Source organism: Chiloscyllium plagiosum, unplaced genomic scaffold, assembly GCF_037043375.1.
Source record: "Chiloscyllium plagiosum isolate Xiang-an unplaced genomic scaffold, Cpla_swu_hap1 HiC_scaffold_10, whole genome shotgun sequence".
Taxonomy (NCBI): domain Eukaryota; kingdom Metazoa; phylum Chordata; class Chondrichthyes; order Orectolobiformes; family Hemiscylliidae; genus Chiloscyllium; species Chiloscyllium plagiosum.
The window spans coordinates 117,744,368-117,772,195 of NW_028270148.1; the positions used below are offsets into that span (position 1 = coordinate 117,744,368).

The following is a 27,828-nucleotide window of genomic DNA, read 5'->3' on the forward strand; positions in this document are numbered from 1 at the left end:
TTGTTTCCAGAGATCTTGCACCACAATGCCACAGTGAGGTTGGGTGGACAAAGCACTTTGCTAAATCTCTCAGCATGTATCTTCTGGGCCAGAGCTTTGATTGTATATAAAAGCATGAAAAGAAAAGGCCCTGTTTGGCAGGGGGAGGGGAATCTTTAAGTGCCTGCTGCTAATAAAGACATTGTAGAGGCTTTCCTGCAATTTAAAAAAAAGTTACTGTTAATTCTTCAAATTCTCCTGTGTATCTTGGGAAAATAAGAGATTCAAGGAGAATAGGAACAAATCTTTGTTAATTGACTTTTGGTTATTTTTATAATTATCATTCAATTTAGTGTAAAATGTTTCTGTCATCTAACTATCTGTGCTCAAAGCTACCCTCATGGCTTCCTTCTTGGAAAGTAAGCCAGCTTGCTGTTGGTATTGAAACACCACAAATTGAAAGAGTTATTTGTTTCTTAATTGCTATTTGCTTTTGCTGATTTATTCACTTTTATTACCACTTTCTCTCTAGGAGTTCTCTTGTATCACCTACATTTACACTAAAAAGATTAGGTTGAACATGTGCTGCTCAGCATCTGCCATGACATTTTAAACCTAACGTTAGAAATGACAGATTCAGCCTGTGTGATGTGTCTTAATTTATCCCCTTTAGCTATGGCAAAGTCATAAATTTTATTCTAAGTGACATGATAGAAATTAAGGCTTGCTTTGTAGATAAAGTTAAAAATCACACAACACCAGATTATAGTCCGACAGGTTAATATGGAGGCACTAGTTTTCCAGCACAGAATTGCTATAAATTCTGTGTCTTATGATTCTGCTCCACAACCGCCTGATTAAGAAGCAGCACTTTGAAAGCTAGTGCTTCCAAATAAACCTGTTAATCTGGTGTTGTGTGATTTTTCACTGTGTCCACCCCAGTCCAACACCGACACCTCCAAATCATGGTAGATGAAGATTGGTCGAAAGGTGCAGGACAATATATTGTTGTCCTCCCACCTCATACAGAGAGCAATATGTTATTATAAACATCAATTTTATTTCAGCATCTTCAAACTTAACACGGCAAATGTGAAATAGACTATTTGAAGAAAATGGATAAAGAGCAAAGGGAACTGGGCGCCTTCATGGAACTCAAACAAACATGAAAGATAAACACTAATATGAGCCTATTTGCCTGAATAGCCTGTCTTAGGGTTGGAATTTTAGTTTTAGAACTCTAATTGTGTAGTAGGAGTGAAAGACTGCTAGGTCAGTGCAGAGATTGGAATCTCATCCATAATGTAAAGCCGATTACTTTCAGTTAGGTTGTTTCAGCCAATGACATAGGAGATTCGTTACACCATCAAAATGCAGAATGAAGGAATATTTAATTTCACTTGTTTTCCATGATTACTCTGGGCCACAAAATTGCACTTTATAAGAGGGGGTGTTATCAGTGAATTACCTTAGTATCTATCTAATTCTGACCTCTATCCATACAAACGCAGGCATAACACAGCCAATAGTTGTCAAGGTCACTATAGCCTTGGATGTTATACCTCAAAAACTGCCCTCCAACCCAAGTTGCCATAAGACCACTAGTCAGCAGAGCACAGATATAAAGCAGGCGATTTGATGAATTGGTGGGAAGACTAAACCAGTTCATTCTCCAGTCATGGATATTTGGCAGCAGCAGTACATGAAAGTTCTATGATGACGAGAGTCCAGAGGGATTTGCCACAATCTACTTCAGTCACAAAGATTGAGAACAATGAAACTTAAGATTGTGATTTGCCGAAGATGGATGAGGTGCTTTTGAGACAACCATACAGGTCTCAGTTATTTAACTTTGCTTATATACTTGAATACAGAGTATACAGATAGAACACATCCCTGTATATAAACAAAGAAACATGGAGTAGGAGAAGGCCACTTAGCCCTTCAATATGATCATGATTAATCCTTTAACTCAATGCTAGGTATGTGCTTTCTCCCCATATTCATGATGCCTTTAATATCTAAAAATGGAGCTGCCTCTTTCTTGAATCTTGAAGTTGAATATGTGAATTTAACAGGGAAAAAAGAATTATAAGCTGAACCTGATGGTGCAAAACCCTTATGTAATGTAAGATAGTTTTTAGGGAAGAATCATATTGTATCGTGCATATTTGCCTAACTAGTTAGTGCATATATTTGGATTGTGGATATCTAGTGAGGTTTATAATCATCTTCTGCATTTTGTAGTTTTTATGCTGAGTTTGCTGCCTGCATTGATCTGGTTTACCAATCTTCTAACTTTTGATGCTGTCCTAAGTGGGTACTGGCCTGTAACACTGAAAAGAATTGTCCGAGACTTTTCTCAAGTTAGGTGCTGAACAAGTGCAATGTTGATACAGTGCCTATAAAACTGCCAATATAGCAGTCAGCAAACTCAAACTTTCAGGTTTAGGCCTTTGACATTGTCCAACAAGCCAAGGACATCAAACAAATCTGTCCAGTCCACATACTCAGCAAGATGAATCTCAGAAACTGATCATTTAGCCCACTTTTTAGATTAGATTCCTTAGTGTGGAAACAGGCCCTTCGGCCCAACCAGTCCACACCGACCCTTCGAGGAGTAACCCACCCAGACCCATTTCCCTCCTAACACTAACACTAGTGGGCAATTTAGCATGACCAATTCACCTGACCTGCACATCTTTCGATTGTGGGAGGAAACCGGAGCACCCGGAGAAAACCCACGCAGACATGGGGAGAATTGCAAACTCCACACAGACAGTCGCCTGAGGCTGGAATCGAACCTGGTGCTGTGAGGTAGCAGTGCTAACCACTGAGCCACCGTGCCGCCCTCTCCACGCTGCTCTCCAGATGAGAAGGACATCTAATGTCACTTCCCCTAGCTTTTCCTTGTAACGCTGTACATTCTTCCCTTTCAGATAATAATACAATTCCCATTTGAACCAATTTCCACACACACGGGCAGAGCATTCTAAACCCTAACCATTCACTGCATGATAAAGTTTCTATTGTTTGCATTCTGAATTTGCACCATTTTTCTATGACAAACCTAAACAAGCAATTGGAAAATTATTGTATTTCAGTACTTAACATAATAATTTGGCGAAAGTGAGGACTGCAAATGCTGAGATCAGAGTCAAGATTAGAATGGTGCTGGAAAAGCACAGCAGATCAGGCAGCATCCAAGGAGCAGGAAAATCGACGTTTCAGGCAAAAGCCCTTAATCAGGAATGAAGGCAGGGAGCCTCCGGGGAGGGGAGATGAATGGGAGGGGGATGGGGCTGGGGAGAAGGTAGCTGAGAGTGCAGTAGGTGGATGGAGGTGGGGGTGAAGGTGATAGGTCAGAGGGGAGGGTGGAGCAGATAGGTGGGAAGGAAGATTGACAGGTGAGACAGGTCATGAGGGCGGTGCTGAGCTGGAAGGTCGGAACTGGGGTAAGGTGGGGGGAGGGGAAATGAGAAAACTGGTGAAGTTCACATTGATGCCCTGGGGTTGAAGTGTTCCGAGACGAAAGATGAGGCGTTCTTCCTCCAGGCATGAGGTGTTGAGGGAGTGGCGATGGAGGAGACCTAGGACCTGCATGTCCTCGGCAGAGTGGGAGGGGGAGTTGAAATGTTCGGCCATGGACGGTGGGTTTGGTTGGTGCGGGTGTCCCGGAGATGTTCCCTAAAGCGCTCCGCAAGAAAGCATCCGGTCTCCCCAATGTAGAGGAGACCACATCGGGAGCAACGGATACAATAAATGATATTGGTGGATGTGCAGGTGAAACTTTGGATGTGGAAGGCTTCTTTGAGGCCTTGGATGGAAGTGAGGGGAGAGTGTGGGAGCAGGTTTCACAATTCATGCGGTGGCAGGGGAAGGTGTCGTGAGGGGAGGGTGGGTTGTTGGGGGGGGGGGTGTGGTCAGATCCCCCTCCCATTTATCTCTCCACCCCGAAGGCTCCCTGCCTCATTCCTGATGAATGGCTTTTGCCCAAAACGTCGATTTTCCTGCTCGTCGGATGCTGCCTGACCTGCTGTGCTTTTCCAGCATCAATGTAATCTTGAAAAGGATTTATGTTAACACTGTCACATAGAACTTTATTGAACCTTCCTTCCTAAGTTAGCACTATTTTAGAAACTTTAGTTTTAAAACTTGTCTTCTCCGTGTGGATTGAAGCAAAGTGTAATAAACAACATAACACATTTAGGATTTACTGATATGTTTTGGTTTGAATTCAACAGGACATATATTATGTGGCTTTGGATAAGGGTGAGTTGGCACTGGCTGAAGTGGCTAAGAAGAAAGCTAATGAGATTAATGCAGAATCAATAACAGCCGAAGTTGGTAAGAGTTAATTCTTTGTAAATGATGAGCTATTTTTATTTAGATCAAACTCATTTAAAAATGTCTCAAATATAGCTCCAGCAATATTGATCGGAGTTGGCAGTTAATTGATTTTGAAGATTCTTGAAAAAGATTTATCTGATTTGAATTTGCAGTTGTGCACTGTATTACATTGTGAATGCTATAAACATTTATGTAGCCATCATTTAAGTTAGTAAATTTGTGTTTTATTCACTGGCTTATACCATCCTAATCTCAGTATTTAATATTATTACATTATGGGATATAAATAAAATAATTGCAATGGGAAATGCACATTGGTTAGAAGCTGAAAGTTCTTTTCAAGGATTCAAATGCTACACTTTAATAGCAAAGATCTCATGAAGTCACAACACAACTAAATTCTACAATCTCAGCAGAACCAGAAAGGGTTTTCTTGTGATGGAATCTGTCTCCTTAATGCTAAACCCAGTTCAAGGGACTGCCTGCTTCTTCAGCACTCAACAAAATTCACTGTGATCAATTTAAAATTGTTGCCCTTGTCTTGAAGTTTAACCTTACCACTGCAATATCACCTGATGCCAATAACACCCACTTAATATTTCTTATCACTGAGAAAAGATCTTGTTTAAAAAAATACAATATTGTCCAGTTGTATAAACCATAAATCCACTGACTTTCCAAAACACTTCCCTTTTTCTGTGCCAGGTGAAGTTTCATTTAAGCTTTTTTCAAGACAGTAAGGGTATTTCTTTTGACAATATGTCTGTGCTGAGAAATTGGTTTAGCCCAGCTATTTGATAGGGAGCCACTACTCTTTTGAGTAATTTCAGCATTTTTTCATCCCAAACTGAAGCAGGTAGAATTATGAAATTCTTTAAGTTTATTTTAGTTCTTATTATTTAAGTAAGCTGGATAACTTTTTTAACCAAGCCACCCCCCACAATATGGATTGCATCCATTGTCCAAAACCACGCGATTGAATGAGTCTGTGACTTAACTATTGTTGTGAGTATATTTCATAGAATCATAGAATACAGAAGAGACCCTTCAGCCCATTGAGTCTGTACCACCAAAATTACGTTAAATTTACACAACTCACTTTCCAACATTTGATCCAGAGCCTTAAATGTTATGATATTTAAAGTGCTCACCCAACTACATTTTAAAGGTTGTGAGGCTACCCAGCTCAACTATTTTACCAGGCAGTGCATTCCAGATCCCCATCACCTTCTGGGTGAAAATATTTTTCCTAAAATCCCCTCTAAACTCCTGTCTTCCACCTTTTAAAAGTGTGCCTTCTTATTGCTAATCTTATATAGGTCTGACAGGTGTCCCCTAAACCTTCTCTCCAACTTGCCAAGTTACCGTGGATCCCATGTGCTTTTACCTTTTCAGTTTCCCATGTGGGATTTGCTGAAATCTATGTAAACTACACCAACTGCATTACCCTCATCTACATTGTTGCCTTTGCCTAATCAATATCACCACCTTCTCCTTCCACTCCCTCTATGTCATGTGTAATTTCAAAAGCATTATCTTCCAGTTTGGACAATTTGTTGCATACCAGTATTTTGAGTCACACCTGTTGATCATTGCTGGTTTTAATAGAACACTGATTCCTTCTCAATCTCCTAATACTGTAAACTCTGTGCCATAAAGGTTGCTTCCCTCTGTTGTATAAGGCTGTTGAAAGGCTGAACTCACATCATGAGATAAGCTCCATCCACCAGGATAGAAAAGACTGTTCCGAGGAGGAACTCACGTGTTTGAGTTGTTCAACTGTTCAATCCATGAAATTAAACAATAATATGTACTCACTCATAAGCATAGCTTGAGAACTCACAAGAGACTATCATGCAACTCTGATCTAGTGGAACTAGCCATTATGTAGTATGTAATAAACCCATTCTGTTTAACGAGACCAAGGTTCTCTTCTGCAGAAGGCTTTCTGTGGGCATCCTTTCCACATGATATCATAACTTAGGCTAAAAGGTAAAGTCGCCCTCATCCTATTGGATTACAGGGCTGCTTTCTCACTATAGAGAGAATCGACTCATAGATAGGGTGAATAGCCAAGGTCTTTTTCCTAAGGTAGGGGAGTCCAAAGCTAGTGGGCATAGGTTTAAGGGGAGAAGGGAAAGATTTAAAAGGGACCTAAGGTTCAACCTTTTCACACAGAGGGTGGTGTGCATATGGAATGAACTGCCAGAGGAAGTGGTGGAGGCTGGGACAATTACAAGATTTAAAAGGCATTTAGGTGGGTACGTGAATAGGAAGGGTTTAGAGGGATATTTCTCAAGGTTAATATTCCACAGCTGTGTTACCTAGATTTTCTGATGAGGTTTGTGCATGGCCAGAGGTGACGCTCTATATATATTCCCCAGCATGACAAACATCAAAGATTGGAAGGTCATTCGTTTTGAGGTGGGGAATCAATCTGTTATTTTGAGACAAGGTTGTGCAAGTCAGTAAGCATGTAGGAACAGTTTATTTTTGAGGAGAGCAGGTCTCCCTCAAGTCTGTACTTTTTGCATGAACAAAGAGCAAAGAAAGAACAAAGAAAATTTACAGCCCAGAAACAGGCCATTCGGCCCTCCAAACCTGAGCCGATCCAAATCTACTGTCTAAACCTGTCGGTCAATTCCTAAGCATCTGTATCCCTCTGCTCCCCACCTACTCATGCACCTGTCCAGATGTATCTTAAATGAATCTACTGAGCCTGCCTCTACCACCTCAGCTGGCAACGCGTTCCAGATGCCCACCACCCTCTGTGTGAAGTACTTGCTGCGTGTATCCCCCTTAAACTTTTCACCTCTCACCTTGAAAGCGTGACCTCTCGTTATGGAATCCTTCACCCTGGGAAAAAGCTTGTCTCTATCCACCCTGTCTATCTCCTTCATGGTTTTGTAAACGTCAGTCAGGTACCCCCTCAATCTCCTTTTTTCTAATGAAAATAAACCTACCCTACTCAACCTCTCTTCATTGCTAGCACCTTCCATACCATCCTCGTAAACCCTCTCTGCACCCTCTCCAAAGCGTCCACATCCTTTTGGTAATGTGGCGACCAGAACTGTACACAGTATTCTAAATGTGGCCGAAACAACATCCTGTACAATTTTAACGTGACTTGCCAGCTCTTAACTCAATACCCCATCCAATGGAGGCAAACATACTGTATGCCTTCTTGACCACTCTATTCACCTGTGCAGCAACCTTCAGGGTACAATGGACACCCTGCACACCATGTGACTTCACTTTCCCCATTAGTCTACCATGGGGTTCCTTATCAAACGCCTTACTAAACGCCTTACATCAACAGCCCTTCCTTCATCTATCAACTTGGTCACTTCCTCGAAGAACGCTATTAAGTTGGTAAGGCACGATCTCCCCCGCACAAAACCATGTTGCATATCACTGATAAGCCCATTCTTTTCTAAATATAAATAAATCCCATTCCTCAGTACCCTCTCCAGCAACTTTCCCACCACTGACATCAGGCTCACTGGTCTGTAGTTACCCAGCATATCCCTACTAACCTTCTTGTACAGGGGGGACAACATGAGCAACCTTCCAGTACTCCGGCACCTCACCTGTATTTAAGAATGCCACAAAGATATCTGTCAGGGCCCCAGCTATTTCCTCTCTCGCCTCCCTCAGCAATCTGGGATAGATCCCATCCAGTCCTGGACCTTAATAACCTCTAGCCTACCCAACACATCTTCCCTACTTATGCCAACGTGATCCAGACTATTCAAACTTCTATCTCTAATCTCAAGATTCATGTTCCTCTCCTCAGTGAACACTGATGCAAAGTAATCATTCAGAATCTCACCCATTCTCTCAGGTTTGACACACAGCATTCCTTCATTATCCTTTAGTGGACCAATCCTTTCTCTAGTTACCTGCTTGCTTCTTATATAAGAATAAAATGCTTTGGGATTCTCCTTAATTCTGCTCGCTAAAGCTATTTCATGACCCCTTTTAGCCCGCTTGATTCCTCGTTTAAGACTTCTCCTACTCTTCCGATATTCCTCCAGGGCCTGTTCTGTTCTTAGCTGCCTGAACCTTACGTACGCTTCCCTTTTCCTCTTGGCAGACCTTATGTACGCTTCCCTTTTCCTCTTGGAATGTAAGTCTCCCACTGAAATAGCACCTAAACAAAGTAGAAAACTGGTTTAAAAGTGCAAGCAAAACATACTGTTGTCAAGCGGAAGCAATAAAGCAGACAGTAAATAGTTGCACATGACATGGTTTGAGATTAAAGATATGGTGTCCTGTTGTGTTTACAGAGAGTACTCCCGCCCATTTTTGCTTACAGGTTTAATCAAGCAGTAATATGATATTTGTGGTTAGCTTGGAGGACTTAAGGTGCTGTAAATGAAGGCATGTTTATAGATGTCATGAGAAGTTACAGAAAGACATTCAGGTATTGTGACTATATTTTCAAGTTATTTTGTTTTCTATTTAATAACTTACAAGTGATTTTGCAGCCATGGCTCCTGTTCCATGGCTTCATTAATTTCTCCTGTTCCTCTTAATGTACTAGAGCCTCAATGATAATAGTACTTTGTTAGACAAAATTGTGTAATATGCAGCAGGAGCATAGGAATTCTTCAGGATGTAGGATTTGTAGCAGCTTCCACAACAGTAGCTGGCATAGTTCATTCACAACGTCCCACAACATCCTCAACATACAGCAATACTACACTTTGCTCACTTGGAGGAAATAGCAACAAGGACAAAAGACTCTGACCCTCCTGTGTCTCTAACACATCCTAAGGAGCCCTTCAGCTGCAGCCTGACCATGAGGAAGCTATTCACGTTCTTTTAGGGGTTGCTGCTGTACCTGTGTTTGCTGTCATTGCGTTGCAGCAACAGAGATGGTCACATCTGCAGTGGCTGGATCCATCATTCACAGTTGTCAGTGCAGACCATGTATAGGGAGAAGAAGAAACAGAACAAGGTCCTTAGCAGCAAGAACAGTCACCATTTATATCCCTGAAAAGTAAAAGTTTAATATGCTGGTCCATTTGGGGACATGGAGCATTCTAACAAGAAAGGCCATGAGTTGACCCAACGTGGCATTTTGACATTGAATCTTATTCCAATGAATACATCACCAGTCATGTAGCAAAGAGACAGTAATAGAGTATAGGTACACCATGAGCATGGACTCCTTCCCCTGCAAGCGCCAATTCACCATGAAAGGCACAGTAGTGTTATATCTGTAGTTCAGGTGGACAGGGAATCAGTTCGATGCCCCTTTGCGTCCTCAAATGGCTTGCATTAGCTGTGGCCCAAAGGTGCCTCTTTTAATGTTGCATGTGATGATTTCTGCTTCACAGTGATGTCTATCTGCAATTTGCAAGGACCAGTGGCATGGTCAACATTGCTTGTGACCAACATTCGCACTTTATTATTTGTTACTTCACTTTACTTAAACTGTTCAGACATGTTCTGACACACCTGCAGGGCAAGGGCCTCTGGGCTCAGAGGAGCCCTCCTTCCACATAGTTCTAAAATCCATTCCTTTCATATACTGCAGGTAAAGCTTGCATTTCTGGTCATCAGGCAAACTGTGACTGTGCCATTATGGGTGGGGTCACAGTCTTTTTCAGTTTGTAGGTTGCATTTAACAATTGGTAGATCATGGAGGGTTGCTGGGCACGTTGACTTCCTGGCTTGACCTGGTTATCAGGCCCTCCCCTGGCTGAACCTCTAAGTCCCTTAATATGTAGCACTCCCTGGACAGCCTATCTCTACTGAACACCCACATGTTCTCACCCACCTCCTCAAATTGCAAGTTCAACTTCTTCTTTGCCCCTTGAGCCATGTCACTGCAGTTTCATCATGCCCTTCGTTATGTTGCTCATGTTGAGGCAACTAGGGTGATATACACTTATTGCTAGCCCCCTCTCATTCACTATCAGCTCTTCGACTTGTACAACAATGCCTCCTTCACCATCCTTGTTCTCTCTGCTTCCTAAATCCCCAGCATTTAATCCTCTCATCCCCCCCTAATATTTTCTTCCAATACCCACCCCTGGCATTAATTTTGCTAAACCACAGGACTGACCATGACCCCAGCCCCCTGACTGTCTTAAGTGGGCAGCCCCAACTGATGACTTACCAGATCTCTGACCACTCTGTCATATTCTCCATCTCATGATCCCAAATCCCTTGACCGTTTGTACCAGATCAGTGGGATTGACTGGGCCAAACCCCACACTGCAATGAGATGGATCACTTGAGTCTGACTGTCCCAGGACAGCTGACCATACCGAGACCCTAGATTAATAATGGACATTGCCCTTGACTCAGAATACTGGCACCCCTGACTGACAACAGCTTCCACTTGACTTATTAGGGGGCTAATCCTCTTCTATTTTGAGGTATAGCCATCTGGCTGCTGCACGTGCAGTGCATTTGCTGTGTTGTCTCAGGCAGATACGATAGTTCTGAGGTTGACTTAGTGCTAAGAAAGCAACTAGACCTGAGGTACACCTGGTCTAGCCTGTAAATTATGTGTCGTTGCAGCAGCATTCCAGAGTGCTCCAATGTCAAAAGTGTACTGAATTCCATTTTCTAAAACCTTAGGCTAGATATTGCAGTTAACAGTGAAACATTTCTCACCACTGATTTCAAAGGCTGACAGCAAAGATCTGGCAATCTCTGAGACATGGTGTTCTAATTTCACAACATCAGGTTCTTTTGTCATGGCAATAACATTGGCAATTTATATAACGCGTTTAATGCAAGGAATTGTTTCAAGGTGCCTCACAATAGCATCTTACAACAGTGTGACAGTGAGCCATGTATGGACATATTAAGCCAGATGACCTAAAGCTCGGTCAAAATGAAAGATCTTAAGATATTTCTGAGAGGAGAAAAGTGAGTTCATGAGGCCCAAGAGGAAACTTCACCTTAAGGCCCAAGCAGCTAAAAGCATGGTCCTTAATTCTGATCAGATTAGCACAATGGAATTAAAGAATGTGGGTATTTCAGAAGCCTGTGTAATTAGGGCAGAATATGGATATAGGAAAAAGTGAGGACATGGAAGGATTTGAAACCAAGGCAAGAATTTTAAACTTAAGATGCTGTCTAACTGGAAGCTAGTGTACATCAGTGAGCACAGGATTGATGGGGAGAGGAGGACATGCTTCAAATTAAAGCACCAGCAGTTCAGGTTTAGATGACCTCAGACATGAGAAATTGTTGGGGATAGGATCAGGGAAAACCCTAAAGCCTTCTATAGGTATATAAGGGATAAAAGAATGACTAGAGTAAGATTGGGGCAATCAAAGACTGTAGTGGCAAGTTGTACGTGGAGTCAGAGGAGGTAGGGGAAGCAATAAATGAATACTTTTCATCAGTATTCACACTGGAAAAAGACAATGTTGTCGAGGAGAATACGGAGAAACAGACTAGATGGGATAGAGGTTCACAAGGAGGAGGTGTTAGAAATTCTGGGAAGTGTGAAAATGGATTGATCTAGGATTCTCTGGGAAGCCAGGGAGGAGACTGCCAAGCCTTTGGCTTTGATCTTTGTCGTCAATGTCTACAGGAATAGTAACAGAAGACTGGAGGATAGCAAATGTTATTCCCTTGTTCAAGAAGGGGAGTAGAGACAACCCTGGTAAATATAGACTAGTGAGCCTTACTTTGGTTTTGGGTAAAGTGTTGGAAAGGGTTACAAGAAATAGGATTTATTATCATCTCAAAAGGAATAAGTTGATTAGGGATAGTCAACACGGTTTTGTGAAGGGTAGGTTGTACCTCACAAACCTTATTGAGTTCTTTGAAAAGGTGACCAAGCAGGTGGATGAGGGTAAAGCCGGTAACGTGGTTTATATGGACTTCAGTAAAGTGTTTGATAAGGTTCCCCATGGTAGGCTACTGCACAAAATACGGAGGCATGGGGTTGAGGGCAATTTAGCGGTTTAGATTTGAAATTGGCTCACTGAAAGAAGACAGAGTGGTGGTTGATGGGAAATGTTCATCCTGGAATTCCGTTATGAATGGTGTACCGCAAGGATTTGTTTTTGTCCACTGCTGTTTGTCATTTTTATAAGCGACCTGGATGAGGATGTAGAAGGATGGATTAATAAATTTGCGGATGACACTAAGGTTGCTACAGTTATAGATAGTGCTGAAGGATGTTGTAGATTACAGATGGACATAGGTAAGCTGCAGAGCTGGACTGGGAGGGGGCAAATGGTGTTCGATGCAGAAAAGTGTGAGGTGATTTACTTTGGAAGGAGTAACAGGAATGTAGAATACTGGGTGAATGATAGGATTCTTGGTAGTGTAGATGAGCAGAGAGATCTCGGTATCCATGTACGTAGATCCCTCAAAGTTGCCACCCAGGTTGATGGGGCTGTTAAGAAGGCATATGATGTGATAGCTTTTACTGCATTAGTAGAGGGATTGAGTTTCAGAACCATGAGGTCATGCTGCAGCTGTACAAAACTCTGGTGAGGCTGCACTTGGAATATTGCGTACAGTTCTGGTCGCAGCATTACAGGAAGGATGTGGAAGCTTTGGAAAGGGTTCAGAGGAGATTTACCAGGATGTTGCTTGGTATGGAGGGAAGGTCTTACGAGGAAAGGTTGAGGGACTTGAGACTGTTTTCATTAGAGAGAAGAAGGTTGAGAGGTGACTTAATTGAGATATATAAGATAATCAGAGGGATAGATTGGTTGGATAGTGAGAGCCTTTTTCCTCAAATGGTGATGGCTAGCACGAGGGGACATAGCTTCAAATTGAGGGGTAATGGATATAGGACAGATGTCAGAGGTAGTTTCTTTACTCAGAGTAGTCAAGGTGTGGAGTGCATTGCCTGCAACAGTTATAGACTCGCCAACTTTACGGGCATTTAAATGGTGACTGGATAGGCATATGGACAAGAATGGAATAGTGTAGGTTAGATGGGCTTCAGATTGGTTTCACAGGGCAGTGCACCATTGAGGGCCGAAGGGCCTGTACTGCGATGTTATGTTTTATGTTCCATGTTCTAGGTTGTAAGACTGAAGAAAGAGGTTTTTCAGGTCTAAAACAGGAGTGCTATCATTAATAAAAGTGGAAATTACTAGAGAAACTCCGTACGTTTGGCAGCATCTGTGGAGGGAGAAACAGAGTTCAGATTTCAAGTCTGATATAACTCTCCTTCTGAATTAAATGTTTGCTGATAAGTGGGATGTGCATATGGAATTAAGTTAGAAAATAAAATATCACTTTTTTTTTAAATGTGGAATTTCTTACATTTGGGCAAAATTTGACATTCAGCAAAGATAAAAGTACTTATTCAGAGCAAATGTGTTCAGGAGTGATTATGAACTTTTTAAACCTCATTCAACAGCATGCAAAGTTTTAAGGGTTTTTACAAATAGATGAAGAGTGTAAGTTTTCATCAGTTTATAGATTCCCAACTGATTGCAGTATGGAGAATTTCCTTGTATCCTCTGGAGATCTTTCTGAATTTAACTGCACATCACCAGACTCCAGAAGTTCTTGTCAGTTCGAAGGAGAAATGATGCCAAATGCTGATCGTTTTCTTGGTATTACTTTTAAAAATCTCTTTACTGGATGTGGACTATCTCAGCTATCATCTATTACGCGACCTCGTTGCTGAGAAAATGGTGATGAGTTTCATCCTTGAACTATTGCAGCCTGTGGTGTGAGCACACCCAGAATGCTTTTAGAGAGGGATTTTTGGGATTTGGTGGGATTCAGCAGTACTGATGGATGGCTACTGTTCTTGTTCTTCTAAATGGTAGGGATCATGGGTGCTGTCTGAAGAACCATGGTGAATTATTGCAGTACAGCATGTCAATCATACACACTGCTCCACTGTGCACTGGTGGAGGAACAGTGTGATGACATTGTTAGATAGGACCCAAATAAGAGGCCATTTTGTTCTGGTGTTGAGCTTCTTCAGTGCTGTTAGAGCTGCACTCCAGGGACTTGAGTATTCCATCACAATTCTGACTTACAAACATATGAAATAAGAGCAGAAGTAGGCAGTTTGGCTAGGGATCTGAGGAGGAGACAGAAATGGATTGATCACTGACTGAAAATGCTTACAAATGGTTAAGCCATTTCTTTTGTATTGATGTGCCAGATCCCCCATTGTTGAGCACATGCATATTTATGAAATCTCCTCCTCCAGTGAGTCATTTGTCTAGCACAGTTCACAAATGGATGTGACAGGACATAAAATGATGGAATAATATAGTACAGAAGAGACTCGTCAATTATCGAGTCTATACTGCCAAAAATACACTACTACCTACATTTTTCTCCACTAGGTCCATAGCCTTGAATGTCATGACATTTCAAGTGTTCATCCGAATACTTTTTTACTTCTGTGCTTAGCTTTGATCTGTTGGCTGTAGGATCACTTAGCTTTGTCGATTATATGTTGCCTCGGCTGCTTGACATGCAAATAGTCTTGTGTTGTAGCTCCAACAGTTTGACACTTTGTTTTTAGACATGCCTGGTGCTGATCCTCCTGCACTCTTCATTGAACCATATTTGATCCCTTGGCTTGATGATGATGGAAGTTTGGAGGGTATCACAGACCATGAGAGTACCAACTGTGGTTGAGTACAATCTTGCTGCTGATGATAGCCCACACTGCCTTACAGATGCCTAGTTTTGAGTTGCTAGATCTGTTTGAAATCTACCTATTCACCATATTGGTACTGCCATGCAATCCAAAGGAGCATATCCTCAATGTGAAGGTAGGACCTCACCTCCACAAGGACTCTGGAGTTACTCCTACCAATTCTATCATGAACAAATACACCTGCAACAGGAAGACTGGTTAGGATGAAATAGAGTAGATTTTTCATTCTTGTTAGTTCCCTAATCTGCTGCAAACTCTAGCAGCAATGTCCTCTAGGACTTGGCCAACTTGGTCAGTAGTGGTGCTTCCAAATTTGTTCATCTCCTGAGGCCAGAGTTGTTGGAGGGTGCTCATTGTCCATGCTTGACCTCATGTCATGAAACTTTATGGGGTCACCTGGAAATTCATTCCCAATCGTATACTAATGTGGTTCTAAGTCTGGTGGTGAGACCATGGTTATTTTAAATCATCTTTTTAAAAAATCAGTTTGTCTGGATGTATGGCATTGTTCCCAATGTAAAACTTCATTCCATGTTCAGTTTGGTGCTGAATATGTTCTAAGCAATGAAATCATTATGAAATCAAATTATATTATTGATAAATGTCATGAAAATCTCACTGGCATATTAGAAAATGAATTAAGGATGCAAGCTGAATTCATTATTTTAATATTGTCAGCAATAAAATACCAAACACAATTGCAATTTAAGTGAGGCCTGATAAAATGTGTGTTTTGTTTAATGTGTAATTTTAGTGTGTGGTGGAAGTCACGTCTAAGAAGAGTCTTAATAGGCCTGATGTCGATCAAAATGGACTTTTGACTAAGATCTTGATATCTTTATAGAAGTCTCTATTAAAGAATGAGAGTTATTCTATATTATATGATCCATCTCTCCTTCTATATTATCAATCTTGTACTGAATGGGACATTTAATGTCCCCCGCCCCGTCCCTTCAGAATTCCTATTCTCAATGCTTGGAAGATATGATTCGGAGATGCCGAATCACCTGATGAAGGAGCGTCGCTCCGAAAGCTAGTGTGCTTCCAATTAAACCTGTTGGACTATAACCTGGTGTTGTGTGATTTTTAACTTTGGAAGATATGATGCTTCTTGTAGACATTCTGAGAATTCTACTCTGTGATTAGCTACTACAGTGAGCTCTGTCACTTGTGTCTCTGATTTTTTTCTCTCTCTCTTTCCTGTGATGAAGTTCTCAACCTACTTAGCACTTCTTTTGTAGTCTTTATGATTTCAGTTAAAGTACTCAGTATGCTGATTGTCTTTCTAGTTTAACTATTAAATTCCCTTTGGCCCATATCTGATCATACAGTATGTCAAAAGGTACTTTACATCTTTTAGATTTGTGTAGCTAAACATACCCATTTACGACGAAAAGCTCTCATTAACTGATAAAGGCAATGCACTTAAAACTGTTTTAATTAAATTGGCATCTTTAGATTGCTACATTGGTGGCACGCTATCCAGCTAAATGCCTACAAGCAAAAAAGCTTCCATTCTGTTGAAGTGTCTGTTTCTGCAACAATGGAACTTCAGGAACTAAAGGGCAGTTGCTAAGTTCTGTATTAGAGAGTGCACTGTCTACTGTCCCCTTAGTAACACCCTGAAATAGGAGTTCTGATCTGTCAATCATGTTTTCAAGCTATACATTTAAGTCATGTTTGTAATGAGCCTTCCCTTTTATCTTCATTGCCTCCAGGTATTTCCTGTTAATTTTCAGGACTTGAACTCAAGTTCATACTCTTCTATATTGCTTAATACCCAGTAAGACAGGTATACGAGGCAAGTAAACATTAAGCTTCCCTGCCTCCAGCTATTATTGTCAGTGTCACTAAAGTTTCTATGCTACAATTAACACAAAAATATGCCTTCTCTATCAGGGTTACAATTTCCAAACATTCTCTTCATTACTTTGTTTGTCAGATCACATGGAATTGAAGAAACCCTATACATTTTCTTCACCTTATTGCTGATATATTGTGCTGTCATGACAACAATTTGTTAACATTTTGAGATATATCAATAATATCTTGTTTGCAAGATAGAAATTCCTGGCAATATTTGGTACTTAAAATTTAAAGACAGATTTGAAGAAATCAAATTGTGTTGAAGCTTTCTTTGAGCATTGATGTGGCAAGCCTTTAATTAGTAGGAAAGCTCAGCAGGTCTGGCAGCATCTTTGGAGAGAAATCAGAGTTATTAAAAGAAATCGAGTGACCCTTCCTCAGAACTCAGAACTTGAGAATTAATGGAATTCCTTTAACATGTAGCACAACAGTACCTTGGGAACAGTAGGATTTAGTCTACTTCTGCATGTTTTAAATGTTGTTGACCTTCTTGGTACATTTGGCACGGGGACACCCCCAAGAGGATGGGTTGATCTTCCTTGTTTTCTACCTTTCCATTGATCAATAAGCAGGGGTTGTATACCGGCCGGTTGCTCCTACTGTGTGCGAGTCAGTTACTGATGGTTTCCTTTTGGTCTGTGAAGATTGGTTTCTCACTGTCTCAGTCTGGGTCTAATGTAGATGCCAGAACCTAAGGAGGAGATATTAGTGGGAAATATTTTTGGAAGGCAAAAAAAGTTAAAGGGTTTTAAGTACATACTTGTTAGAATTTTCTCTTGAAAAAAAGAACTTTCCTGTTGATTCAGGTTGGAAATTTTGCAATATTGATGCTATGTTGTCATTTAATATATGGAATCATCAAAAACTTGGCCAGTGCCATATGACAATATCTGTAACATAGGTGATTTTGCAGCATCGTATAGACCTGTACCTTGCCTATGTATTTGATTGCTGTGTTGACTGAAATCTGTTTGAAGTGTTCTAGTTTTCAAATCTTTGAAGAGTCTATCTACAAGGCAGCCTTGAGGGATACAGGTGGCTCTGCATGTATCTATGCTGCCTTTTACCTTGAAGATGACAGAATAGTTTTTCTTTCTGGCCACCGCCTCAGAGGCTTCCCTATCTCAATAATTGTTGTCATAATAGAGTATTTTTGACAAGCAGAATAATCTAGTTACCAGTCTGACTGATAGTATGAATGTTTTACAATTGCAACAAGAAAATGTTTCTGATCAGCAAGAAGTTATCTAGCTGCCAAGAAATAGTGATGGCTGAGCTTTTACTGATGTTTTACTGTTCTTTGAAGCTGGGGTTTTTCCGGCAGTGTCTCCTTCGTGTTTATTTCGTAGTATTTGAGGAGAGGTGGTGGTGTAGTCGTCATGCCATTGGACTCGGGCCCATATATGACTCCAAACTGTCAGAAATCTGGTTAACCCTTAAGTGCCATGAGAGCAATTATGGATGAGCAGCAAATGCTGGCTGAGCTAGTGACACCCACAGCCCAGAAGACTTATTTTAAAAATTGCATACAAACTTTTCTTGTACAAGCAGATACTATTGACTTCAATATTGTCCTGCTGAGGACACTTTATGGTTACAGTAGGGAATTTTAACTTTTCAAACATAGACTTGGACTGCCATAGTGTTAACGGTTTAGATGGAGAAGAATTTGTTAAGTGTGTACAAGAAAATTTTCTGATTCTTTTTATGGATGTACCTACGAGAGAAGATGCAAAGCTTGACCTCCTCTTGGGGAAAAAAGGCACGGCAGGTGACTGAGGGGTCTGTGGGAGAGCACTTTGGGGTCAACGACTATAATTCTATTAGTTTTAAAGTAGTGATGGAAAAGGATAGACCAGATCTAGAAGTTGAACTTCTAAATTGGAGAAAGGCCAATTTTGATGGTATTAGAGTCATAGAGATGTACAGCATGGAAACAGACCCTTCAGTCCAACCCATCCATGCCGACCAGATATCCCAACCCAATCTAAACCCACCTGCCAGCACTCGGCCTGTATCCTTCCAAAGCCCTCCTATTCATATACCCATTCAAATGCCTCTTAAATGTTGCAATTGTACCAGCCTCCAGCACTTCCTCTGGCAGCTCATTCCATACATGCACCACCCTCTGTGTGAAAAAATTGGCCCTTAGGTCTCTTTTATATCTTTCCCCTCTCACCCTAAACTTATGCCCTCTAGTTCTGGACTCCTACACCCCAGGGAAAAGACTTTGCCTATTTACCCTATCCATGCCCTTCATAATTTTGTAAACCTCTATAAGGTCACCCTTCAGCTTCCAACACTCCAGGGAAAACAGCCCCAGTCTGTTCAGCCTCTCCCTATAGCTCAAATCCTCCAACCCTGCCAAATCCTTGTAAATCTTTTCTGAACCCATTCAGGTTTCACAACATCTTTCCGATAGGAAGGAGACCAGAATTGCACACAATATTCCAACAGTGGCCTAACCAATGTCCTGTACAGCCGCAACATGACCTCCCAACTCCTGTACTCAATACTCCATGGGGAACCTTGTCAAATGCCTTACTGAAGTCCTTATAAATCACATCTATCACTCTGCCCTCATCAATCCTCTTTGTTACTTCTTCAAAAAACTCAATCAACTTAATGAGACATAATTTCCCATGCACAAACCATGTTGACTATCCCTAATCAGTCCTTGCCTTTCCAAATATATGTACGTCCTGTCCCTCAGGATTCCCTCCAACCACTTGCCTACCACCGACGTCAGGCTCATTGGCCTATAGTTCCCTAGCTTGTCCCTACCACTTTCCTTAAACAGTAGCACCAAGTTAGCCAACCTCCAGTCTTCCAGCACTTCACCTGTGACTCAGTAAGAGGCCCAGCAATCACTTCCCTAGCTTCCCACAGAGTTCTAGAGTACACCTGATCAGGTCTGAAACTTTATTGCTGGAACAGCACAGCAGGTCAGGCAGCATCTAGGGAACAGAAGATTCGACGTTTCGGGCACATGCCCTTCTTCAGGAAGCCCGAAACGTCGAATCTTCTGTTCCCTAGATGCTGCCTGACCTGCTGTGCTGTTCCAGCAATAAAGTTTCAGCTTTGATCTCCAGCGTCTGCAGACCTCACTTTCTCCTACACCTGATCAGGTACCAATTCCAAATGAGATGATGTTTGCCTTGGTTACGTTGCGGACGTTCTCTGGGACTGGTATCTGTATAGTGTGACCTGCAACCAGTGGGTTTGAATTACATTGTCAGTAGGATTGTATTCTGTAATAAAGGAATTCTATACAGATATGCCTGTACTCCTGGATACAGTCCCATTCCCAGATGGATAATTTATACTGGTATGATGGAGTTTGTTTTCTGTTCACGTCAGTAAGATTGCATACAAAATTTGAAGTTCTCAAGAGGGTCAGTAGTTTGTCATAACACCTTTTGAACATGGCCCCGTGCTTTTGGTTGTAGCTAAATTGCATACACTAAAAGCCCAATCATTATGAGACAACTGTCTTCACTGTACTTGGGACATAACTTTCAAATTATAGTGATGATATTTCATCAGTATGTTTTCAACCACTTTACATTTATTAAGTGTTCCAACCTAGATCTTTCAACCTCCAAGCAATATACAATAACGTGTGCAAAAAAATGTGTAAATGTTTATAATTTTGCATGTTGTGAAGAAAATCATAAAGCTTCAGCGTATCAGATTAGTCTTTTGAGTACTTAAACTGTCCAACCTAAAGGCCTTTCTTTTGCCTTGTGATGAAGTTAGTAGCAAAATAGCACTAAAACACCACTTCAACCAATCAATGGGCAGGATCCTGTTATGGCAGCAGAGATCTTGCAGCTGACTGGAGAGGCTGTGATAGAGACATGCTGCTACTTCTGGATGTTCGACCAAAGCACACCCCAGTCAGACTCTGGTGAGGTCATCAACAGGCCACCTGGAATTAAGATCCCAGGGGAGGCAGTCCCACATTTCGAGAGCAATTAAATGCTAGCAGTTCTTGCATTTGTACTGCTGGAAGAGCATCCCTGGAGTTCCAGAATCATGGCAAACCCAGGAACAAAATAAATGATTTGTTGATGTGAGGTGCAATGAATATAATAAATTGCCTTCTTAAAGCTTCTTACAGCAGAAGGCAGACCAAAGTTATAGCCTCAATGTGGACCAGCAAGCTGCTCGATTTAATATTACCTCATAGCTAGCACATTTGCATTATATCCAATGTCAATTCTGTGACCGTTGCAACCCTTAAGCCATCTGCCTGCCTGAACTTGCCACTGCTCCAGCTACTTTATTGTGAGATATCTGGTAAAGGCTGCAGTGTCCTTCTTTCAAAGCACTTATGCAATGTTCACTTCTCCAGTAGTTTCTTGATGCATCAAAATAAAGCATCTCCTTAAATTCAACAATATCAGTTTTGATTTTGAATTAGGATTGTTTCTAATTCAGTTCAACTAAATCGTAGATGGTTGGTAGATTCTTGACAAGCAAGTGGGTAAATGGTTGCCAGGAGTAGTTCAGTATTTAAAGTAATCAGAACTGCCATGATCATACTGAATACAGATGAGACTTCAAGGACTGAGTGGTCTACTTCTGCTCCTAATTTGTTTGTTTAATAAAGGATTTGCAGCTTATGTATAAATGAATGCTGGGGCTTCACTCTATCAATAATGGGAAGGAAATGGATTCACTTGCCATCACCCTCCCATTGCCCACCTAACATTACATCTTGGCCCTAATCACTATATTTATGACTTATCCATTTAATTTGAGGCAGCTATTTTGAATCAAACTATCTTCAGTATTCATGCTGAAAACTATTTAAGTGCTACTAGAGTTATCAAGAGAAGTATTTGCTCCCCTGTTTGGATTTTTGAAAGGGTTGAAAAAGTGATGACAGGAATGGTGAAACTTTTAATTTATGAGAAAAGGTGCACAGAATTTGTGAAAACTTACTGTCAGTACAGAAGATTGGGAAAGTCACAGTCACAGATGTAAAAATGCTGAAAGGCATTGATAATATGCATGTAAATACATTATTTAACTTCTGCAGTGAGAGTAGAACACAAGGAAGACTATCGAGATAATGAGCCTCAAGCAAGACATTTTAAAAAGTTTTACATGTGGTTATTTTCTTCCCTCAGTTTAAATAAGCTGGCAAAAGTTCATGATCATGAATTGAATATGATCTGATGTTTGCTTACTTGTATTTCCAATTGTTGATTTTTGTAATATATGTTTGGTAGTGGAATTTTTTTACATTGCTGGTCCATATCATTTCAGAGTTTAAAGTTTTACTTTCCCTGGTTTTGTAAAGGATTGAATTTCCAGACAGTTCCAGAAGGATCCGAATGAGTAATGTGTTCTATGAATTTTATTGGCTGCATGATACCAGGTATGTAGGCTGTTGACCACTAGTGTCAAGTAGCACATCCGTTCAGCTGTTCACAACAACCAAGATACTGATCATACCCAATCAGTATGATTGCACTTGCAAACCTCACAACATGCCTGCTGTTCGACATGACTCTGCAATTGGATTTGTTGGATAATCCTGAATCTGCAAGGAATTAAACTGATAATCAATTCAGATTTGTTAGTCAGGCTTGCAGTGTCATATACTTGTGTGTAGTAAAAAGCTGCATATATTGTTACATAGGACCCAGTTATTTGTAGACAGAAAGAAACTGTTCATCATTGCACCTGTTTCAATAGGAGACAGCTAATTACTTGTTCATTTCTCAGGGAAATGCCCAAATCAATCTGAGTCAACCTGCCTGGTTTAACATATAAATAAAGTCTGGCTGTTAGCTGTCAGTTAGCAGTAATGGGTGCATTCTTTATGACAACCCCTCTACCAATCAAAGTCTATTTTGCTAACCAACTCTCTTGTCATGCTGTATAAGTGCTGTTTTTTCCCCATGAATTTATATTCTTGTGAAGTGTGCTAAGGAGTGAAAGGTAAAAAAAAACTTTACCAAAAGGTGACTTTCTTTTAGGAATACTCAAGATTTATATTAATGAGTATGGGAATAGTTTGGGAAAATGGCATTGAGCAAGATGATTAGCCCTGATTTAGTATGGGCAAACAAGCTCAGGGGCTAGCTGCCCTATTCCTCCTATGTTCCTATCTCACTTTGGTTTTAATGCCACGATTGGATCATTCAGCTGCCCAGCTAAATATCTGACTGCTCTCAGCAGAACAGTAACATTGATCAATGGTCAGCAGGAAGATAATCCTGCAATGGTCCTTAAATTATCTCCCATCCTATCAGTTAACTAATAATACGTTCTTGAGTTGTTCACTATGTGATGATGCTTTGACTTTAAGAGGTGTACTTTGTACTTTTTTTAATGAAGAAAGGTTGAGACAGAGGTTCTGAGCTGTATGCTCAAAGCCAATAAACAGCTTGTGAGGCCTTGAGTTTTTTTTTAAAGTTGGAATAGAAGCAGCCTAAATGTGTGGGGTCACATTCCCACAGAAATAGGATTTTTAATTTTGCTTTCAGCAGTTGCTGGGGTCTTGAAGCTGGATGTGGAAGCTCTGATTCCTTTCTCTGGAACATTAGTACTGACTGACAGTTCAACAGCTAGGCTTTATTTCTCTTGCTGCTAGAATTGCGTATGAGACAATTGATTTTACTGAATTTGACTTTTCCAAAGGTGTGTTTATGGGATGTTAGTATATTGGAACAGTTAGTTAGTAATGTTAAGTGTTGAAATAAAGATACAGGTAAGCCCATTCTTTTATTTTTGTTTTGTCTGTATTTTAATTGTAGTGCAAAAATAAAATGTGTTTTGCTTAAAGTTGAGTAGTTTGACCAATCAAATTGCATCTGGAATGCAACACCTTTCACTTACCTTTAAAATAAGAAAAGGTTAAAGTCTAAGCTATCTTTTTAATATATATTGAGATTTGGTCTGGTTCATAACAACTACATTCACCTATTACTGTGTTAATAAGTACATGTGATAAGTTTATATGTTTTTGCTATATCAGAATTATATGGAGGAAAATTTGCATTTTTCACAATCTGATAATTTGATGCAAATGTCCACAAAAAGTTAGAATCTTTTGTGTTAGGAATAAAATTTTAAGAATTGAAAAGAATGGTATAAGATCATTGGAAGGTTGACTTTCAGTTGAAGGTCACTGTTTGAATTTCAGTCCCAGGATTCATTCTGGGGGGAGGATTTAATTATGGATTAATTCTAAAATTTCTACATATTCATCCTATCAATATCTGTGATTGTGCAGATTTGGTTTTATAGTAAAACCAGTAAACTTTCTCACTCAGCAGGGTCAGAAAATGTGTGTGTTGGGAGAATGAAATTTCAATTCTCTGGAGGCGATATAGAAATCCTATTGTGCCATAAATGAGATAAAAAAGATAACTACTGGTTGAAACTCCAGAAAGAACAGACTTGATTTCTGCTTTGTGCGCATTTTGTACTTCACGTTATATAGACATATTTGATATCCATGGTACTATCACTGTCATGCGGCGTCCACGGAATGCAAGTTATTAGAAAATATCTGTTTTGTGTTCAGCCGACTGCAATTCACAGTAACTCCAATTAACATAATTTTTAATTTATTATCCTTAATCGCAAAAGTAGACAGACAGAGCAAGTTATTCCTGAAGTGTTGATAGCAGTAGTTTATAATTAACCAATTTTGACCTGATATCTATTAGATTTCCTAAGGATAGAAATTAACATTCTTATTTATTAAAGAAAGATGTTCTGAGAGGTGGAGAAATTTCTTCACCCAGACAGTGGTAAGTTTGTGGAATTTGTGACCACAGAAAGCAGTTGAAGCCAAAACATTGTATGATTTCCAGAAGAAGTTGAATATAGCACTTGGAGCTAAAGGGATCGAAGGAGAGGGGTAAAGCAGGAATAGGCTATTTAATTGAATGATTTGATATGGTCATAACGAATGGGTCGAGCAGGCTCGAAGGGCCAAATGGCTATCTCCTGCTCCTACTTTCTATGTTTCAAACAACATCCAAGTGCCAGATGCCTGCCACAGATGCATCTGTCCATGAAGTGTCGGTAAGAGAGACCATCACACAATTCTTGTGGAGACAAAGTCCCACCATCACATTGAGAATACCATCCAGCATGTATGTGGTACTTTCACTGTACTAAATAGAATTAATTTTGAACAGATCTAGCAACTCAACACTAGGCATCCATAGATGCTGTGGGTCTGCAGCAGAATTGTAATCCGACAAAATCAACAACCTCATGACTTAGCATGTTCCCCACCCTACCATTGCCATCAAGCCAGGGGATCCATACTGGTTCATTGAAAAGGGAAGGAGCAGCACCAGGCATACTAAAAATGAGGTTTTGACCTGATGAAGCTATACATCGGAGCTAATTGCACACCAAACAGCATAAGCACCAAAAGGTAGACAAATCTAAGTGATGCCAGAACAGATTAGTTCTAAGTAAACACTGCAGTCCTGATATATCCTGTCAAAAATGGTGTGGACAACAAAACAGCTCAATGGAAGAGGAGGATCTCAAATTTATCCCATGCTCATAAGGGGGAGCATAATATTCAGTGCAAAACATAAGGCTGAATCACGAAACAATCTTCAGCCAGAAGTGCCAAGTGGGTGATCCAAAACAGCCTCCTCCAGAGGTCCCCAGCATCACAGTTTGTAATCAACTTGATTCACTTTCCATGATAACAAGAAATGCTTAAATCATAGAATCCATACGGTGTAGAAGCAGGCCATTTGGCCTATCAAATCCACCAACCCTCCGAACAGCATCCTGTCCAGATCCATCCCCTACCCTATCCCTGTAACCCTGCATTTCCCATGGATAATCCACCTAACCTGCGCATCTTTGGACTATGGGAGGAAACTGGAGCACACAGAGGAAACCCATCCAGACAAGGGGAGAATATGCAAATACCATAAGCTAGTGGCTCAGGTATGTCTTTTACACAAAACGTAGCCCAAATCCAGTGGTCACTTACTGCCTCTTCAGTCTACTCTCGATCATCAGTAAGATGATGGAAAATGTCATCAGTGCAGTTAAGCAGCACCTGCTCAGTGATGCCCAATTTGGGTTCTGTCAGGACCACTCAGCTCCTGACCTCATTACAGCATTGGTTTAAAAATGGACAAAAGAGCTGAATTCCAGAGATAAGGTGAAAGTGACTGACCTTGACATCAAGGCTGTATTTGACCTAATAAGGTATCAAGGAATCCTAACAAAACTGGGGTAAATGAGAATTGGGAAAACTCTCTGCTAGCTGCTGTTACATCTGGCACAAAGGAAGATTGCTGTGATTGTTGGAGGTCAATCATCTCAGCTACTGGAGATCTCTGCAGGAATTCTTCAGGGTACTGTCCTAGACCCAACCATCTTCTGTTGCTTCATTAATGACCTTTCCTACATCATAAGGTCAGAAGTGGGGATGTTCTCTGATGATTGCACAATGATCAGCACCATTTGTCATTCCTTGGATACTGAAGCAGTCCGTGTTCAAATACAGTGAGACCTGTACAATATCCAACCTTGGGCTGAATAGTTGCAAATAACATTTGCACCAAATATGTGCCAGCAAATTGACCATCTCCAACAAGGGAGAATCTAACCATTACCCCTTGACATTCAGTGGCATTACTATCACTGAATTACCCTACTAACAACATCCTGAGGGGTTACCATTGACTAGAATGTCAATTGGACTTGCCATATATAAAATGTGGCTAGACTTCCAAGGCACAAGTTAGAAGTGTGATGGAATACTCCCCACTTGCCTGGATGAGTGCAGCTCCAACAACACTCAAAGCTTGATATCATTCCAGGACAAAGCAGTCCACTTGATTTGTACCACATCCACAAGCATCCACTCCCTCCACCACTGATATTTGGTGCAGCAGTATATACTAACTACAGGATACACTGCAGAAATTACCCAAGGGCTCCTCTGGCAGCATCTTCCAAATTCATAACCTCTTTCATCTGGAAGAACAAGGGCATGAGATAGGGAGAATCACTCCTGCAAGTTCCCTCCTGAGCCACTCACCATCCTGACATTGAAATGTATCACTGTTCCTTCAGTGTTGTTGAATCAAAATACTGGAATTCCTTCCCTAAGGAATTTGTGGGTCTACCTACAGCACCATGGACTGTGGCGGTTCAAGAAGGCTGGCCTAGCCAACGATGACTACATCCCATGTGTGAAGAATAACATTTTTAAAATTCACAAATGCTGTTTGCAGGAAGAATCATTACATACCGATCAGGGATAGTCAAAGTAATTGGTTTATAATTTTTCTCAGATCAGAAATGTTTCCAAATATCTTCCTGGTCATATTCTGAGATCAGCTAACTCAGCACATTCAGACCTGGGACATTCATATTCTGCATAATGTGATATTACATTAAGAGGTACATTTATGCATCAGGATATAGGCTAATTCTTTTCACTTTTATTTTGAAAATGTACAATTGTATTTCCAAATTAACTTGATTGCATCAGCATTTTCTGATGTTTGTTTTTTTTTCCCTATAATGCATATGCTTAATGAATTTTCTATTCTCATTCAGTCGTTAAACTTTGACACTCCTTATTGCCTACCACATTTACCCACCAATTAACGGAACAACACAAAACAAAATTCTTCGGCATCACATATATGTAATTTTTATTTTTACTAATCTTAATTAATGTTTTCCTGTTTAATTATCTTCTGAATTCCTTTCAAAAATGTGTTATAAACCATATACATGTCAAAATAATTGTGCTTGAATTGTCTGCAGCAATATTGTAATTTACCTCACAATTTAGAAAAGCATCGCTGGGAACCCAGCTGGAAAAACATTGAACCTCTGTTGTTTGTTGTTCTGTGAGAGTTTGGTGGTTCTCAGATTGGTCACAGGATGGTGCTGTTTGTGGTGATGAAAATAGGGAGCTCTGAGAATCTTGTGCATTTCCTGCAATACAATTTGAAGTAGCTTTGACTCTCTCACCTTGTTTA

General features: G+C 40.6%; 1 protein-coding gene across 4 annotated transcripts in view; it reads left to right on the forward strand.

Moving 5' to 3' along the window:
* The window catches only part of wdpcp (WD repeat containing planar cell polarity effector), a 136,960-nt gene that overhangs the window by 87,869 nt on the left and 21,263 nt on the right, over positions 1–27,828 (forward strand). For all 4 annotated transcript variants that reach the window (XM_087991704.1, XM_043696719.2, XM_043696716.2 and 1 more), the window contains one exon: positions 4,224–4,326. In XM_087991704.1, the coding sequence (XP_087847830.1) occupies positions 4,224–4,326 (103 nt within the window). The remainder of the gene's footprint in view (positions 1–4,223; positions 4,327–27,828) is intronic.